General features: G+C 42.4%; 1 protein-coding gene across 4 annotated transcripts in view; it reads right to left on the reverse strand.

The window, feature by feature from the left end:
* KCNT2 (potassium sodium-activated channel subfamily T member 2) overlaps positions 1 to 18,950 on the reverse strand; it is a 369,322-nt gene that overhangs the window by 111,806 nt on the left and 238,566 nt on the right. For all 4 annotated transcript variants that reach the window (XM_059728413.1, XM_059728415.1, XM_014610366.3 and 1 more), the window contains exon 14: positions 17,871 to 17,979. In XM_059728413.1, coding sequence (XP_059584396.1) covers positions 17,871 to 17,979 — 109 coding nt within the window. The remainder of the gene's footprint in view (positions 1 to 17,870; positions 17,980 to 18,950) is intronic.

Here is an 18,950-nt window from a genome sequence, read left to right on the forward strand (position 1 = left end):
CTAAAATTATGCAGAGCATTTACCAGTGCTCAAAGCAGGGAACCAGAAATCAGCATTCTCATGGGCTATTTCTGGGTCTCCCATTAATTATCTGTGATCCTGGGTAAGCCACTTATGTTTTCTGTGCCACAATTTTTGCATCTCCAAAATGGACAAATAGTAGCACAAAGATGATAATAGCTCCCTATTTCATGATGGTATTTTGATGCTGAAAAAAAAAATATTAATAAAGTAATTTGAGAACATCATATTAATGGTTCTACTAGAATACTATTATCATTAGCACCATTGTTCTAATCCATTGTTCATCATTTCACATTTTCACATTACATAATAAAACATTACTAATCTTCTAATCTTTAGCAAGTTGCTACACAGAATTAAGATGCTGTATAAAAAGCACACTTCCATGCAGCAACACTAATGTTTGAGAAGATTTACTCCTGACCTTCTCATCTAAAATCAATTACTCTTACATAAATCTGAACTTGAATCTAATAAAGCCTCAAGTCTCCTTGACAAATCTATGTACTTTAGGAAACACAGTTCTGTGAATTACTAATTGTCCAAAATTATGAGCAACCACAAATAATAAGTTGGTAGATATCTACCATTTAATGTGTTAAACCTAAGTTCTTCTCTCATGTACTCCAGACACAACCCCCCCACCCCACCACCACACACACAGACAAAGCATCCATGTGCTAATTAGCCTCCTACTCATGACTGGAACTTGGACGTTCTTATCACCAATTCTGGACTCCTCCAAAAATGTATATGTAGATGAGGTCCAGAACAACCTTGTCCAACTCTATCCCCCTCACCCCCCCCCCCCCCCATAGAGAGTGAGGCCACACAAATCAGGATGAGAGACGGGGGTGACAGAGGGTTACTGGGTGAACTGTACACAATATAAGACTTACCATGACTTGAAAAGAGTTGTTAGAGAGGAGAACTGTGCTTAATGCACATTTCCATATGTCTTGTTCAGATAGGCTGCACTAACCTATTCTTCTAGTAGGTTTCTATCAGCATGTTTTCCCTATTTGTTTTACAGTCATATTCGGTGTTGGTGACATTTAATCAACTTCATAGTTGGTTTTAATTACTGAGCACATGCTGTTTTGGCAGAAGTTTATGATAGACAATGTAGTTAGTGATATTTCCTTATATGCAATTATAAGATGAGGGGCTTCCCCCCATGCCAACTGGGGGGGGGGGGGGAACCCTCATTATATTCAAGTAAATATGGTATATAGGTAAATCAGAACAACAAACAGCAACACAGGAGCAATGCAGTTCAGGCAGCACACTCTGCTGACAGAATGCAGAAAATATATACAGACACTTAATACGTAACATCCCTCCACTCTAGAAAATGTAGTCCTGTAATTATTTGAGCCAGGCAGAGATCTATCTCTTGTGGTGAACTCCAGGGGTAATAGACTTTTCACTGTAGTAGGCTCCTCTGACTTTTTTAGAGTAGTTTGCAGCAAGGGAAGGTTAGGTTAGATATTAGAAAAACTTTCTGCTGAGGAGGGTAGTAAAGCACTGGAACAGGCTACTCAGAGAGCATGTGGAATCTCCATCCTTAGAAATGTTTTAAGACCTGAATAAGCAAAGGTTTGGCTGGGATGACATGGTTGAGGATGGTCTTGCTTTGAGCAGGGGATTGGGCTAAATGAACTCCTGATGTCCCTTCCAAGTCTATCTTTCCATGATTCCATGGGTCTTGAACAGCAGATGATGGACTTCTCAGAACTGGTTCCACTATAAGTGTAGTATATTCTGGTGTTGCAGAGGTCACATTGTCTGAGACTCAAACCCACATCTGGTCAATATGCTTGAAAAATGTCTGTCTACCTGAAGTCTGGACTTTATATGATACTGGTCTCATAGCTCCAAGGACAGATGCAGGCACCCGCTACAGCCCAGTCACATAGGTTTGGCTGTACATAGGCTCACCTGGTTCAAAGGTTATTTATTACAGGTGAAACATCCTATTTCTTGGAGAACTGCCTCATCTGGTATTTGGCTACTGTATCTGGGAGGACCCAATAGAAACAAGTTTTCAGCTGGCAGTTCATGAGTAGTTTTGAAGGGCTGCAGCCTGTAGCACTGTCTGGAGTTATATGCTGCTATAGTAAGAAATTAGCTAATTTTTGGTTTCAATCACCATCTATGATTCACTTCAATGCATCTTTAATTGTTTGGACCATCCCCTTGGTTTGGCCTTTTGAGGATGGGTGAAATGGTGCAGATATGATGTGATGGATAAGATATTCCCCCATAAACTTCTTAAATTCTTCAGAAGTGAATTAAATAACATTGTTGGACACAATACTATCTGGAAGACCATAGGTTGTGAAATGATACCATAAAACTTGGATTACAGTGCATGAAGTCACTGATGCAACTGAAACAACTTCCAGCCATATTGAGAGAAAATTAATGGCAATAAAGAATATCTAGCTTTGGAAAGGGTCAGCAAAATCTATATGGAGATGAAACCATGGTGTCCTGGTCACTTGCCATGGATGGTCTGGAGCCTTAGCTAGTGCATGGCCTGAGGTTTGGCATGGTTTCACATCTCTTTACTGTTTGTTCCATGTCTGCATGTCTTTGGCCAGCAAACAGAACTTCTGGCAAGTCCTTTCATGTAAATAATTTCTGGACATCCTGTGTGAAGAACACTGAGAATTTGTGTTCAATCTGAATTAGGAATGACCATTTGGTTACCACATAGGTAGTATCCCTTAAGGACAGGAAGTTCACATTGATGTGTAACAAATTTCTTCATTCATCTGCAACCTTTGCAGAACCGCACCATACACAGTTTATTACTTAGGCTAACACTGATTCCTTAGCAGTCATTTGAGTAATGTCATCTTTCTAGAGAGGAGCATCAGAAGAGAAGTCAATCATCAGAACTTTGGAGAGTAGGAAAATACAAATCAAGGAGAGGATAATGCTGTCAGACAATCACTTTGCAGACTTGGAAGTCATGCAGCTCAGTCCACTTCAATGTGATATCCTTATCCAACAGATGATGCAAAGGCTCAGCAACTGTAGCTTTGTCTTTTAGGAAATAATGATAGAAATGAAGCCAAATTTTAGAAATTAATCAGTGTTAAGGAACACTTGTGGTTCCTGCTTGTTCTTAGTTGTTGGGGCCTTATGAATAATTTCTACCTTTGCATTCACAGGGTGAATTTCACTTGCACCAACTCAGAACCCCAGTAACTCAGTGCTGGTTATCCCAAAAGCATACCTTTCTTGAATTTTAGGCCAGCTTTGGATTTGTGGCAAAGAATTTCTTGTGCTCAGACAACTAATCCTGGTGTGGACCCTACTCTGATGAAAACATCATCAACATATGACATGACTCCCTTAGGACATGCAAGTCAGCCATCCATAAGATTTTGGAAAAATCCTGATGTAATACTCCAAATTGTAGGTCCTCCATTAGGAAGGTTCTAAGAAGTGATGTTTGCCTGTGCTTCAGTGGTTTGATCATTCCACAGCAAAGTTTTGATATGCTTGTGCTAAGTCAAGTTTAGCAAAAAAACTTCCTTCTAGCAAGAGTGGCAAGGAACTGATTTACTGCTGGAATCTGGTATGGGTGTTTCTATAGAGCCGTATTAGCGATACAGTTATAGTTAGCGCATAATTGAATGTCATTGTTTGGCTTCTTGATGGATACAGTGGGAGTGGCCCATCTTGAATTTAAATTTGCTTCTAGTACATCTTGTTCCAGAAGTCAGTCAATCTCTGCAACAATTTTTGGATGAAGGGTGAAAACAGCATAATGAGGCCTCGTTTAAATTGGAGCCACAGTCAGATCCAGCATAAACATCACAGGCTGGCCTTTATAGGCATCAAGCTGCTCGTTGAAGACTTCATTGAGATCCCTAAGGACATCTTCTAAAGAGGCTATTGTGAGGCTATGCACTCCTGTTAATTTGATACCCAAAGGCTCAAATCATTTTCCTCCTAGTAAGCTTTCTCTCCAACCCTTGACAGTTATTAGGTAGATGACCCCTCAGTCCTGTACATAGTGAACATTGACATAACATGCACCCTTCAAACCTATTATTTGTTTGTCATAATCTATATGCTTGGCTTCCCATGGTTCAATAGGTGGATGATTTCTGGGCCATGGTGAATTGTATGTCTCTTCTGAAATTACAGTAAACTCAGAGCACCTTGGAAAATTGCTTTTGTGTAGATCTTCTCTTAGGTTGGTGTTTCCACATTACTAACACATGTGGTAGTGTAGATATTAGGGGACAAATCATATACTTGAATTTCATTTAAATTAGCAACAGTATTAGCAGTAATAGGAGGTTCACTCCATGTGGTTGCCTTCTTCATAGATGTCTTGGACTTCTGATGACACACATGTTCAATGTGACCCTTGCACTGGCAATGGTGAAGATCAGTATCATGGAAAGAGTATGCATTGCACCTGTGATTTCACCATACACTATAGTAGACTCCTTGGAAAGAAGGAATGCTATTATTGTGCGTGGGTGGTGACTTCCTTAGAGATTATTGCCTTGAATGCATCTGGTAAATTTAGTTGACACCAGTTTTGCTGACAGTGCTCAGATTTCCCTTAAATGGAGCAATTGGTTTAATTTCTAATGGCTTTTTCTTGATCTATAGCAAATGTTAAGTTCTGCTTTCAAGAAGTCTGCATTGTAGGGCTTTGTCCCAAACTCAATGCACAAGATGATCCCTAAGAAGAGACTCAAAACTGGTGTGGAAGTTATATTTCTCAGACACTTGATGCAAACCTGCTATGTGTGCTGCAATTGCTCCCTCTGGCAATTAATTTCATTGGTTGAAATGTAACTTATGAATGGTTTCAGAGCAGGTAGGTGCACAATGATTTTTTAACAATTTGAGAATCTTGTGCTATGACTTCTTTATGAGGTTTAGGCTGGGATACAAGTAAGTGAATGATCTCAAAAGTCTTTGAGCCAATGATGCAGTAGCACTGCACATTTATAGTTATCATCAGTAATCTTATTAGCTTCCAGATAGAAGTTTAGCTGCTCAGTGCAAGAGTCTCAGGTAGACAGACTGGCCACATCAAATTCTTCAATGTGGCTGAAGGTAGCCTGCACAAGCCAACATGTGGGAGGAAAAGAGCCTCAGCGCTTCTCAAGTACAGAACAGATCATAGCAAGATTTTTCTTTTGCTCTTTTGACTGAAGTATTAGAAGCATTTCTACTCACCAAGATTCCATCCTTGTTGCCAATTTTGTGCATCTCTGAGGTTTTCTTCCCAGAGAGATCACACAAAGAACAGGGAACCATCTTTATTACAAGTACTAAGCTTCCTAATACTATGTAGCTAAAGCAGAATAACAAACAACACATGAGAAAAATTTGCAATTTGAGAAGCTGCCTCAGGTGATAAAGAACAGAAACTAAAGACACTCATTACACAACATAAAGATTAGTCAGAGAGTATGAATAATTGTTCAAATTAACTGGTGCAAGTTAAGCAGTTTAGCTTGAGCAGTTTGAAATCTTATTGGTAGAACCATAGAATCATAGAAATTAAGGGCTAAAAGGGACATTGAAAGTTCATCGAGTCCAACCCCCCCTGCTCTGGGAAGGAATACTGCTGAGATCAAGGTGTCTGTCCAGTCTCCTCTTGAAGACTTCCAAGAGGGGCAACTGCGCCATCTCCTTGGGAAGTCTGTTCCAGATTCTAGTCACCTTTACTGTAAAGAAGTTCTTCCTTACATCCAACTTGAAACCATCCTCTAACAGTTTATGGCCATTGTTCCTTGTCCTCCCATGGGGCACCCTAGTGAACAGTTTTTTCTCCCAATTCCTGATATTCACCCATTAAATACTTATAGATGGCCACCAAGTCCTGTCCCCCCACCTCATTCTTCTCTTACCCAGGTTGAACAGTCCCAGATCCCTTAGTCTGTCCTCATAAGGTTTGTCCTCCAGGCACGTAATCATTCTTGTGGCCCTTCTCTGGACCCTTTCAAATTTCTCCATGTCTCTTTGGAAGTGCAGTGCCCAGAACTGAACACAGTACTCCAACTCAGATCTCACCAACACCAAGTAGAGAGGAAGTATCAATTCCTTAGACCTGCTTGCAACATATTGGCTAATGTTTCCCAGTATGCTATTAGTTCTGTTGACTACAGCATTGCACTGGTGGCTGATGTTCATCCTGTGATTAATCATAACTCTGAGGTCCCTTTCAGCCATTGTGCTGACCAGGACATCTCCTCCTAACCTATATTCATGTTGCTGGTTACTTCTCCCCAGATGAAGCACTCAGCATTTATCCTTATTGAAATGCATCAAGTTTGACTCTGGCCACCTTTCCAGGTTGTCCAGGTCTGCTTGGATCCACATCCTATCCCCTGTCACAACCCAAGGGTGTGATTTTTGTTTTGTGTGTGCTTTGGCACCACTGAATTATTTTCCTGCTGTTTGAAGCTTTCTTTGCAGTGTGCATTTCTTCTTTGCAGCTAAGAAATGCACGTTGCTAGGAGTTCCCACCATTTGTATTCTAATTGGAGCCCCATTATTGGCTTGCGTTAAATTATTCACACGTGGTGGCTAGCGATTGGCTTGCTAGCCGTATAAGAGGCTTGAGTGGTTTCCGCCCAAGTTGGAGAACTCCACGAACACCAGGAGGAGGAGACTTCACGTCTTGTGAAGATCTCTAAGCGCTGCGGAGCCTATTGGACCCAGCGTATTCAAAGAAGGCAACAGGGGTCTGATCAGCCTCTAGCCTCTCCCTGTCGCCGAGCGCAATCCTCAACGTATCCCTCTTCCCTGCGCGCAAAAAGGATCCACGGAGCCTCGACAACTCCGTGGGAGTGATCCGAATACTGTCTGAGTCCTCAAACAAGGATTTAAGCAGAGCTTTGCCTGGGAAACTGTCCAGCCTACACCGTGACCATCTTCGGTGTAAGTAAACAATCTTGAATCAACCATTACTTGTCCGTGCCTAATTCTAGCGTGTCGCTTGCTTTCTCTGACCCAGAGTGCCCGGGCTGCTGGCTACAGCCCGCGCGGAGCGAAAAAGGGCCCGGATCGCTCCCGGCTCGCACATCCCCTAGTACAGGGGTTGTCAACCGGGGGAATGCATACCCGTTGGAGTACTTTCAAAGGTTCCAGGAGGTACGTGGGGGTGGGTGGAGATGGAATGCTGCCACCCCATGCCACTGCCTCACAGGAGCAGGGCTGGGGTGGGGTGAGAGCAAGGCCACACAGACACTGCACTGCTGCTGCTCTGCTATTTGCCATGTCCCTGCTCTGTGTCTGGCCATTTGCCACCCCCCACACACTCCGCGTCTAGCTGGTCACCCCTGTCCCCCCACATCCAGCCACTTGCCACCGCCCCTGCTCTGCTCTCAACCCTCCCACCCCATAGTACACTTATTAAAAAGGGGGCCACCGGGGGTACACTTATTAAAAAAGGTTGAAAACCCCTGCCCTAGTGTGACCTCTTTCCTCCATAATTTAGTATTGTCCACAAATTTAGCCAGTGTTCTTTCCACAAGCTCATCTAAATCATTGATAAAGATGTTTAACAGCACAAGGCCAAGAACCAAACCCTGTGGGACACCACTGGCCACCTCCACACAAAATGAAACAGACCCGTCCACTAATACTTTCTGGGTTTGGCCCCTTAGTCAGTTTCCAGCTCACCTGGTCAGGGACTACGCCAGCCCACAATCCCCTGGTTTCTTTATAAGAGCATCATGGGAGACCATATCTAAGACCTGTTTAAAATCCAAGTATGTGACATAAACAACATTTTCCACATCTATGCGGTTCGTTACTTGATCATAGAAGAAGAGGTTGGTCAGACATGACCTGCCTGCAATGAAACCATGTTGAATATCCTTCAGCATCATACCTTCTGCCATGTGCTAATGTTCAGTGAACTGGCTACATAACTTTCAGAGAGCCTGCCTTCTTGACAGCACCCAGCCAGGAAGCCCCAGGGCATGTATCTGAGCCAGCTTTGCAAGCTCTCCTGTTTGTATGGAAATAGGTAATAGCAGCTGAGGGCACAGGTCATAGCTGACTGACTGGCAGCCAGGTTGGATGCTGCTGGGTTGGGTGGTTCCTGAATGCTAGAGAGTTAGGTGCTACCAGGGTGCTGCCAGCTTGAGTGCTCATTGGTTGGATGTTTATGGGCTAGATGGTGGTAGGTCTGGCGATCCAGATTGGGTTGGGCTACATCTATGAGTGGGGAATGGGTCTGGGGTTTCTGGTCCTGGTGGAGTTTGGTTCAGGTAAGTCCATAGCAGGAGGAGGGGGAAGATCTGGTGGAGGTATCTGATGGACCTACCATGTCCTGTACCAAAACAGAACAGCTTCTGTTGAGAGGTATCAGAGGGATCTAGCAATGCCAGGGGTCAGGATGGCCAGTCTGTATCAGTTGCAGGGTGTTCAGGGGGGTCCTTCCTCCATGGTCTAAAGTTCTCAAGTAGTGCATGGGGGAACCTCTTCCCCATGTGGCACTTTAAAGCTTTTGCTTGCAGCTCCACACACAGAGTTAAGGACATAGGGCTATGGATGTGCCCCACAGGGGAGATACTTCCTCCATGCAGCACTTCTCTCTCCCCCACTGCAGGGCTTAGGGCACACAGCTATCAGGTCCTGGTAAGAGGAGCTTCTCTTCTTGACCTTGGGGAAATGCAGAACAGTTAGATTCACCTCAGTACCTGGGAAGGTACTGGAGCATATCCTAAAGAAAATCATTTCCAAGCATCTGGAGAAGGAAAAGCTGATCACAAGCAGCCAGCATGGATTTATAAAAAATGAATCATGTTAAACAAACCTGATCTCCTTCTTTGACAAGGTAGGTACTTGGGTGGATGAAGAGAATGCTGTAAGTGCATCTGGACATCAGCAAGGCTTTCGACAAGGTCCAACATGACCTTCTCATAAACAAATTGGAGAAATGTGGAGTGGATAACACTGCTACAATGTGCAGAGACAACTGGCTCAATAGCCATGAACAAACCATAATTATTAACAGGTCCGTTTCAAAATGGCAGGGGGTTTTAAGTGGAGACTGACTGTGGTCTATGTTGGGCCTGGTGCTGTTCGATGTCGTGATTTGGATAGTGGCATAGAAAGCATTTTGAGCAAGTTTGTGAGCAACACGAAACTGGGAAGGATTGCAAACATGTTAGAGGATATAAGCACAATACAGAAAGATCTTGAAAGATTGGAAAGTTTGGCTAAAGCTAAAAGGATGAAGTTCAATGTGGACAAATGCAAGATGCTACACCTCAGGAAGAATAATCAAAAACATAAATATGAAATGGGTGACACCTGGCTGGATGGCAGCTCTGTGGATAAGGACTTGGGAGTTTTGGTAGACCACAGACCCAGTATAACGATGCAATGTGATGCAGGTGATGCAGGGCTGTGTAATATCAGGGATCCTGGTTTTCTCTGATTAAAAAAAAAACAAACCCCAGTTTTTGGATTAAAAAAAGTAACCCCAAATCTGCATTTTTCCATGATTAAAATGAAACATCACTAATATATAGATATCTAGATATCTAAAAAAAAAAGAGGGCCAAAGCATATTGGGCCATATTAATAGAAGCATCATTTGAAAAACAAGGGGAGTGATCCTTTTAATATATATGGCACTGGTGAAGTATCACCTAGAGTACTGTGACTAGTTTTGTGCACTTCAAGAAAGATGTCAAAAATCAGCATGTGCTTAGTTATGAAAACTAACTCTGAAGTTGATTAGATGCAACCAACACTGAGCATAACTATAAAACACACGACCTGTATTGGGCAAATATACTAATGTTTATTATTATTATTATTATTATAAAACAACTAAAAGAAACTACATTAATACAAAACATAACCTCCCCTACAAAAATACTTTGTTCTTATTGCACATCTTACCACCATTAACACACTAACTTTTCACAAACCAATCCCAAACCAGGAGAAAGCAATAACTTTCACTCTGTCCCTCAGTCCTTTTGGAAGAAACACCACCATTCTTCTTTCCTCCATCTCTTCTCTGCCTTCTTCTTTCCCATGTCATCCACATCTTAATCAACATAGTATTTCAATTCATATATTGCCAACTCCAAACATTCTATTCAGTGAAAGCCAGTCCCTTGACCAACAGTAGGTTTCTCACCTTACATATCTCTACTGTCAGACAAAGTAGTCTGGTTTTCAGTCTCTGTGTTTCCAGACCTTTGGGCATTATGCCATACAACACTATTTCATATGTTAAGTCACAGTTCATATCAATCACCCTCAAAAAATGATCCAACTCCTCCCATATCCCTTGCAAAAAAGGACAGTCTCAAAATATATGTGATATACATTCTTCCTCCCCACATTCCTCTCTCAGACATGCTGCTGGTCTTACCAAACACCATTTATGCTGAATGCCCCTCACAGGAAGAATATTCCGTATCATTATCCATATGATATCCATCATCCATACGTTCTCCTTTCAAACTATTATCTGTCACTTCATTCCACACATTTGCCATCTGTCCTTCCATCAAATGTCCAACTATTTTTATCATGTCTTTGTTTCTTATCATATTAATCACCTTCTTGCAGTATTTCAAGCACTCCAATCCCACTTCCTCTAGTTTATTTACCCTTAGAAACTCTCCATCTTCATGTCAGTGGCTGTTATGCCCACAACTTTTTCCATTCTCCCCTGTACATGCCCCATCTTCTTCATTTTCTTCCTGCCAAGTAATGGCAGAAACATGCAGTCTTCCCCACCCGCTCTGTTGCCTGTTTACAGAACATACTTATAAAGTAAATGTACACAAAGTTTTTCAAATCTGGCATTCCCCAACCTCCTAATTCTCTAGCTGTGTATAGTTGTGTAAACTGGTTACCCTTTCTCCTTTATCCCTGCCCAAACTCCGCCCCACCACACCCCGCCACATATCTGCCTCTGTACCCTCCTGATCTGCTGCTGTGGTGGTGGATACACCATGTAAAGGATGATAGGCAACAGCACCAAGTTTTCACCGCAGCCACTTTGCCCTTGAAAGATAAAACTCTATCACTCCCCAAGATCACAATCCCAAGATCACAATTCATCACAATCCCAAGATCTGCCTCACTCTGACCTCTAACTTTTCCCATGACTTTTTTTCCTTTTTTCCTTTCCCTGCAGTGTCCCTTGGGATTCTTGATTACATCTCTACCATCCACAGCCCAAACTTTTTCAAATTTTCCCTGACCCTAGGCCTGGCGGAGTTTCTCCTGAGTCCATCCTGAATCTCGGTAGGGGAGTCCTGGTCCCTCCACAAGAAAATAGAGGCAAAGAAATTGTTAAAGAGGTCTTCTTTCTCCTCTGGTGCAACCACCAGATTGCCAACCATATCCTGCAGGGACCCCACATTACCCGGTGCCTTCTTCATACTCCCTATGTATTTAAAAAAGGACTTTTTGTTATCCTCGATCCTAGCCCTAGTTCTGTATCTGCCTTAGTTTTCCTAACAGCCCCCCTACAGGCCCGAGCAGTGGAGGTATACTCTTCTTTGGAGATAGCCCCCCACTTCCACCGGGTGTATGCCGCCTTTTTGGCAACCAGGCATTCCCCGAGGCTTTTGGGCACTCTTGCCCCCCTTGCTTCTTGTTGGGATCGTCACCCCTTGGGCCCTGTGTATCGTGTTCTTAAGGAACGGCCACTCATCTTGGGCACTGAGTTCCCCTGCCCTTGAGAACCCCAGTGCCTCTCCCACCAATCTCCTCAACTCATTGAAGCTGGCCCTTTTGAAGTCTAGGGATACCGCCTTGCTGCGAGCCCTCTGCGCTGGATGATGAATTCCAGCAAGCGATGATCACTATCACCCAGGTGGTCAAGGACCTGGAGCCCCCTTACCAGAGCATCACCTGTGGCCAGGACCAGGTCCAACAGGGCATTTCCTCTGGTAGGACTGTGCACCTCCTGGGTTAAGTGGAGGTCCCGTATCTCGGCCAGGAACCTCCTGGAACGGTCCGACCTGGCTGACTGCTCCTTCCAGCAGATGTCTGGGTAATTTAGATCACCCATGACAACTACATCCCTTGCCTTAAGTCCCTCTGCAAGCTGGCCCGAAAATTCCCAGTCCAGCTCCTCCCCTTGGTTGAGGGGTCTGTAGTAGACCCCATTAAATCCCTCTCCCCACGACCCCCTTGTATCTTGACCCAGAGCACTTCAGCTTGCCCCTCCTCTGACCCCATTTTGCTGGCAGAGGATGTGTATTGCTCTTTGACATAGTTCTCATAAGTCTTCCACATGCTTCTTTGCATCAATCAATATTTCTGAAAAATTCTCTTGTTCTTCTCTTGATCATTGTCCACTACTCCCAGATGCTTTTGTAGCATCTCTTCAGTGTCCTCCATCCTTCATACATTTCCACATATTCTTGACAGGTCTTCTCATCTTGTAATAATTGAACATTTAACTTCCACATCCCTTTCCCCCTACTTTCATTTTTATCTAAACTCACTTCCATTCTCAACATCTGGTGGTCACTGAAGGTCACATCTATGACCTCCTTCTTTCCAATCTCTAGCCCATTTGACTTTAGTACAAAATGAATCCTCTGCACCTGTCTCCCACTAAATTCCATCCTCATAATCACCTTCTCATCAGCCCATACATCTTTTAAGCCTCCTTCGCTTATTAATCAATATTTTTGATGAGATGTTTAGCTCTCCCTCTCCTATCCCCCTCTTCAATAATACAATTGAACCCCCCCCCAACAGAATTGCTATCTACTTCTGCTTACATAGATGGGTCTGTTTGACCTAGATACAGTGTAAAATTCTTGGAAAAAATTATCAAGAAGTCCATTTGTGAGAAACTGGCAGAAGGCATGATGCTGAAGGATAGCCAACAGGGTTTCATTGTGGTCAGGTTGTGTCTGAACAACCTTGTCTCCTATGATCAAGTAATGAACTGTTCATATGTGGGAGACACAGGTGATGTCATATACTTGGATTTTAAAAAGGCCTTCAATATGGTCTCCCAGGATGCTCTTATAAAAAAAAAAACAAAAAAACAGGGATTGTGGATTAACAAAGGTGGGTCAGGTGGGTTTGGGAACTGGCTAAGGGGTCAAACGCAGACAGTGTTAGTGGATGGGTCTGTATCATTTTGGAGGGAGGTGGCCAGTGATGTCCCATAGGATTTGGTTCTTGGCCCTGTGCTATTCAACATTTTTATAAAAAATTTAGAAAAGGATATGGAAAGCACACTGGCCAGGTTTGCGGATAATACTAAGTTATGAGAAAAAGTGGTCACGCTAGGGGATACGATGAGGATCCAAGCAGACCTGGACAAGCTGGAAAGGTGGGTGGAGCAGAACTGGATGTAGTTCAATAAGGATAAATGCTTCACTTGAAGAGAAGTAATCAGTGACATGAATATAGGTTATGAGGAGATATCCTGGCCAACACGATGGCTGAAAGGGACCTCGAGGTTATGGTTGATCACAGGATGAACATGAGCTGCCAGTGCAATGTTGCAGTCAACGGAGCTAATAGCATAATGGGATGCATTAGCTAATGCATTGTGAGCAGTGTTAAGAAAGTGATACTTCCTCCCTACTCAGCATTGGTTAGACCTCAGCTGGAGTATTGAGTACAGTTCTGGGTGCCACACTTCAAAAAAGACATGGAGAATCTTGAAAGGGTCCACAGAAGTGTCACAAGAATGATTAAGGGCCTGAAAGACAAACCTTATGAGGAAAAACTAAGGGATCTGGGCCTGTTCAACCTGAGGAAGAGAAGACTGAGGGAGGGACTTCATGGCTATCTATAAGTATGAATATTGGGAGAAAAACTGTTCACTAGGGCACTCCAGGGGAGGACAAGAAACAATGGTCATAAATTGTTAGAGGATGGTTTCAGACTGAATGTAAGGAAGAACTTGTTTACAGTAAGGGTGACCAGAAACTGGAATAGACTTCCCAAGGAGGCGGTGCAGTCCCCCACCTTGGAAGTCTTCAAAAGGAGACTGGACAGACACCTTGCTGGGATCATTTGATCTCAGGTACTCTTGCCTAGAGCAGCGTGGTTGGACTTGATGATCTTTTGAGGTTCCTTTCAACCCTTAATTTTTATGCTTCTATTATTCTACATGCAGCTTTAATTTCTTAAACAGGGCAAGCTTTTCTTCTCTTTCAGCCAGTGTGTAAATATTAAAAATCTCTAATAATTTCTTTTCAAACCCTTCCACCATCCATTACAGTTCCCTTCTGCAATCACTTGAACTTGCTGCACTTCCACTTACTCACTCGAGCAAAATTGCAACTCCAGCCACTTTGTTAACATCTGAGCCCACCCACCACAATGGTCCCCCATTGCCATCCCTTTACAAAAAGTGTCATCCTCCATCCTAGTGTTCTATCACTATCTCCCTTGGTGCTCCTGCCATCAATCAAGGTAGTAAAACTAAGCGTCTGCCTAGCTAGTACATTTGATTTTAGCCAAGGAACTGCTGAGAAGCTATGCTATTGATGAGAACCTACCACAAAGATAGGTTTGTGCAGCCCATCTGAACAAGATATATAATAGTGCTCATCATGCTCAGTCCCCCTCATCTCCTTTTCAAGCCATGGTGCGTCACTATATTGGATACATTTGTATTTTCTCACTCCCATGGCTGAGTTGTGCCTTTCTTTCCCATTTTCAGTAATTCCTGTTTCTTCATGAGCATTAAATGTCTAGTAAACATCACTAAATGGGTCCCCAAACATTTCACCCAGAACGCCTGTGATACCCTGTCTCTTACCCTGTCATATATGATTAGTGTGACCATGCCCTCCATGAGGTGGAACTGAACCAGGTTGCCCTGCTCCTTATCTGCATATAATTTGTGGGATCCCAGGACTCATAACAAGAACACCCAGTTCCAGTCATGAGTGGAGGGGTTAATTAGCGCATGGATCCTTTGAGGTGGATATTTGAAGTGCACACATACTAAGCAGTGCTGACCTATGGGGTGATGAGGGCTTGCAACACTGTAACCCCCAGGCTTGTGGGCCTGGGGCTTGCATGCAAGGGGCCTGCTGGAATTTGGGGAGGATCTGAAACCACAGACCCATGGTCTGGGAGGGAGGATACTTGCCTGGTGGTAGAGCCACACAAGCTTAATGATTTGAGTTCTGCTCAGTCAGATTTTGAAACTTGACTATTGGGGTTTGCTCAATTGAATTTGAAACTGATTTCTCCTTGACAAAGGCTAAACAAACCAAAGAAGTTTGTACTATGTGCATGTAGGTACAAAAGTCTCCGAAGTATTTTTATGGAGTACCTGTGCTAAAACTGGCAGCAGTTTCAAAAGAGGCATGTTTATTTCTAAGTCAGTGTTTTCAAAATTGTCCTCCACTTCCATGTGCTCAGAGAGAGTAGTCTCAGAATAAGATGGGGAAGAGGCTGCAGGGGGAAGAAGTTGGGTTGGGGGGCAGAAGGCAAGGGAGCCATCTGGCCACCCCAGATTATTTTTCTTGTTTGTAACAGTTGGATGGAGCCAAATTCAAGGTGAACCTCCAAAAATTAGATTCTATACCTGGAAACTTATAACAAATTTACACATTTTCCAGATATAGAATATAATTATTGAGGGGTCATCTTATATTCAAATAAATATAGTATTAACTATTAAAATTGTTAAAGATGCTCAGAAAATGTTGGATATTCCTGTACAAAATATAAAGTTTATTTCATATCAGATGCATAAACCTCAAGCCCAGAAAAGTAGCTTAGCAGGTCTATGGCTTGTGTTCTAATTGTACAGTCTTAGTGATCAGCCTGAGATTTAGATGATACAGGAGTCACAGGGCCAGTAATATATCTTGATTTTGTAAGCCTATGCATTAGTCCATCAAATAAAAAATGCTATGTGCATACTTCTGCTTTTCTAAATCTGGTATCAGATAAGAAATGTATTAGAAACATTTTACAGCAGTTAAATCCAGAGAAGTAAGAATGTAAAAAATAAAACAATAATCCTATATTTTAATTACCATAATAATGATTCAGCTTGACTTCCTTTCTTAGAGTTACAGTACAACACTACTCTCTGTCCTTCATGCAAGATGCAGGAGTTAATTTTTTTTTTTTTTTTTTTTTTTACAGAGCTCTAACTAGCACTCCTATTTCTTTCTCCTGCAGACAGAGCTGTGTATTTGGTAGAACTGATTTTTTCATCAGGTTTCTCGAGTGATGGAATAAATTACATTTTCCATTGTATTTTTTTCTGAATTTTACTTGAATCAACACTCTTACATACTTAACAATATGTTAAGAGAACAGAACTTTCTTGTCACCGTAAAGGAGTTTTATCTCTGCTTTATAAAAATAGTTTTGCAAGGATAGACAATTATCTCTCCCATTACACACTGACAACATGTTTTCTATATATAATGAAAAGCCACAAAAACATATAGTCATATACAAAACAAAACATTATACAAATATTTTGTGGTGGGGTAAAGTATATTTCCCTGAAAGCACATTTACTTTGCTTTTTGCACATACCATAAATACTTTAAGATAATGTAATTTCTATCATGACAATACAATGTGAAAAAATTATTAGTAGATGGGTGAAGTGAGGTGTATTCATTAGAATGTAAGAGAGGAAAATAATAGGAAAAGCATACACAGAGTGAAAAAAAATGGCATTTATTTCTCTCTTCTTCACTCAGAACATAGGCAACTGCCTTGTTTCCTCATGTTTTTCTTATCAATGTTTCAGGTAAGGAGTAGGTTCCTACTACTCAGCTATAAGCAAGCTATCAGTATATCAGGTCCTATAGCAGGGGTTGTCAATGTGGGGTACACATACTCCTAGGGATATTTGGAAAAGGGGTGCACATGGGTGGGTGGGGACAGAGCATGCCTTGGGAGGTGGCAGCAGAGGCGTCTCCCCTGGCACATTCCCACACATCGCCTCTTACCCGGGGGAGGGAGAGGGGCATGCCAAGCACTGCCACCCCCACACAGCAGACTGTGGCACCTCCCTGCCCCCCACCTCAGCTCACTCATCTGGCTGGCTGCCAGGAGGGAGCAAGGCACAAAGGTTCTGAATGATGTGTGGAAGGGTATTTCTGTACCCGCTCCCAGGACCAGGGCAGGGGGTGAAGGCAGCGGCGCCCCCCAGAGGATGGATGTGGGGTGGGAGGGCTTGCATGTGGCAGCCACCACCACCCACCACCCTGTGCCATCATCACCATATCCTGCCACAGTCGGTTGCACATGTGGCTCTGCAGGCAGCTGACAGGTGGTGTGTGATTGGCTGAGTGCAAGGCCCATCAGCATCCCATGGAGCCACATGTGTGACTGGCTGTGGGGAAGTGGGGTGAGGCAGTGGCAGCATGGGGTGGTGGGTGTTGGCAGTGCTATGGGGCAGTGGGCGGTGGCATGGTGGGTAGCAGTGGTGGCACTGGATGGTGGGTGGCAGAGCCAGTCACTGCGTGCAAGTACCCCTCCCCCCCACCATGTCTAGCCGTTGCTACCACAAGGAGTACACTGGCTAAAAAAGGTTGAAAACCCCCGCCTTATAGAATGGACTGACCTTCTGTTAAAGCCTATTAATATTAATTCTTTATAAAGGCTTATCAAAAGATCTTAAGGTATAATGTGAGCAATATTCTTGTTACCTCTCATAGCTTGAGACCTTGCAGTATGTTCTTACAGGTGGAGAAGATGAAGTCCTGACACCTTAATTAGCTTTGATATTACCAGTTACCATACGCTGATGAAGCTACTTTGTCATTTGGACTATAAACGCAGAAGGGGCAATGGAGCAAGGAACAAATGTATACAAACTTATACCAATATCTGAAATTTCCACTTACCTGCAAACTTGATGTGGAATTTATTTTCAGGTTTTAGTATTTGGACATACAAAGGACAATTTGGAGCAAAGTCTTTAACTGCCCATGCTCTTAAAATTGTTTGATGATCCTAGAATAAAATAGGAAATACAGTATGATATTAATGGTATACCAGTAAACCTTTCATTATACCAAAAGAGAGAGATTGAGAGAGATCAGTTCTTCTGTCAGACTGCTCAACTGCTGATTCCTTTCCTGACAAGTCAATTTTAAATGATATAGTGACTCTATGGGTAGTCTGACATTTAGTTTTGCATGGCTAGCTGATATATTTAATCACTTACATGGTTTCTATCATTATAAGCATCTGCACACCAGCAATTACCGCAAATGGAGAAAAGCAATTATTGGAGATTACAGCACAGCAAAAAATGCACACATCATTTAAAAATGTAATATTTTCAAAGTAAAAGGCTATATGCATTATAAAATTGGGTATTATTTTATGTTAAAGTTTCTTGTCTATTTCTTCACAGTTATACAAATTGGAACCTCTTCTGGATATATATGTGGAGGGACATGGGAGAGAACATGCTATACCCATACCAAGTTGTCCCTTCACTTAACTCCCTCTGAAAACTATTCCTTTTTTATTATGGGTCCCTTGGAACTACCAGGTTTTGAATTGCTTGTTTTACTTGATGATAGTGCTTCCTTATTATTTTACTGCTGTGTCCTTCAATTACATGTCTTCCGTTACACTTACTCAATGTGTTAGCTCCAAGGAGAAGTGTTTATAAATATATTTTCATTAAATACTATTGTAAGTTATTTTTACGGTGCTATGTAAAAATAATGTTAAAATAAGAGAAAACTAATATTTTAAATGATTGCCTATATGTTAAGGGAACCCAAGGATCTTTGTAGCACCTTTAACTTTTTGAGTTAGCTATTCTAGGAAGAAAAATATTTGGACCTTAATTTCTATTCTGTGCATTATTAGATTATTTCTGCCTCTAAAAATAGGGTAAAATTAACCAAATACTAGATCATAAAACCTACTTCTTACTTAAGAGGTATATTTTTAATTATCTCCTACTA

This window comes from Alligator mississippiensis, chromosome 5 (genome assembly GCF_030867095.1).
Source record: "Alligator mississippiensis isolate rAllMis1 chromosome 5, rAllMis1, whole genome shotgun sequence".
Classification (NCBI taxonomy): domain Eukaryota; kingdom Metazoa; phylum Chordata; order Crocodylia; family Alligatoridae; genus Alligator; species Alligator mississippiensis.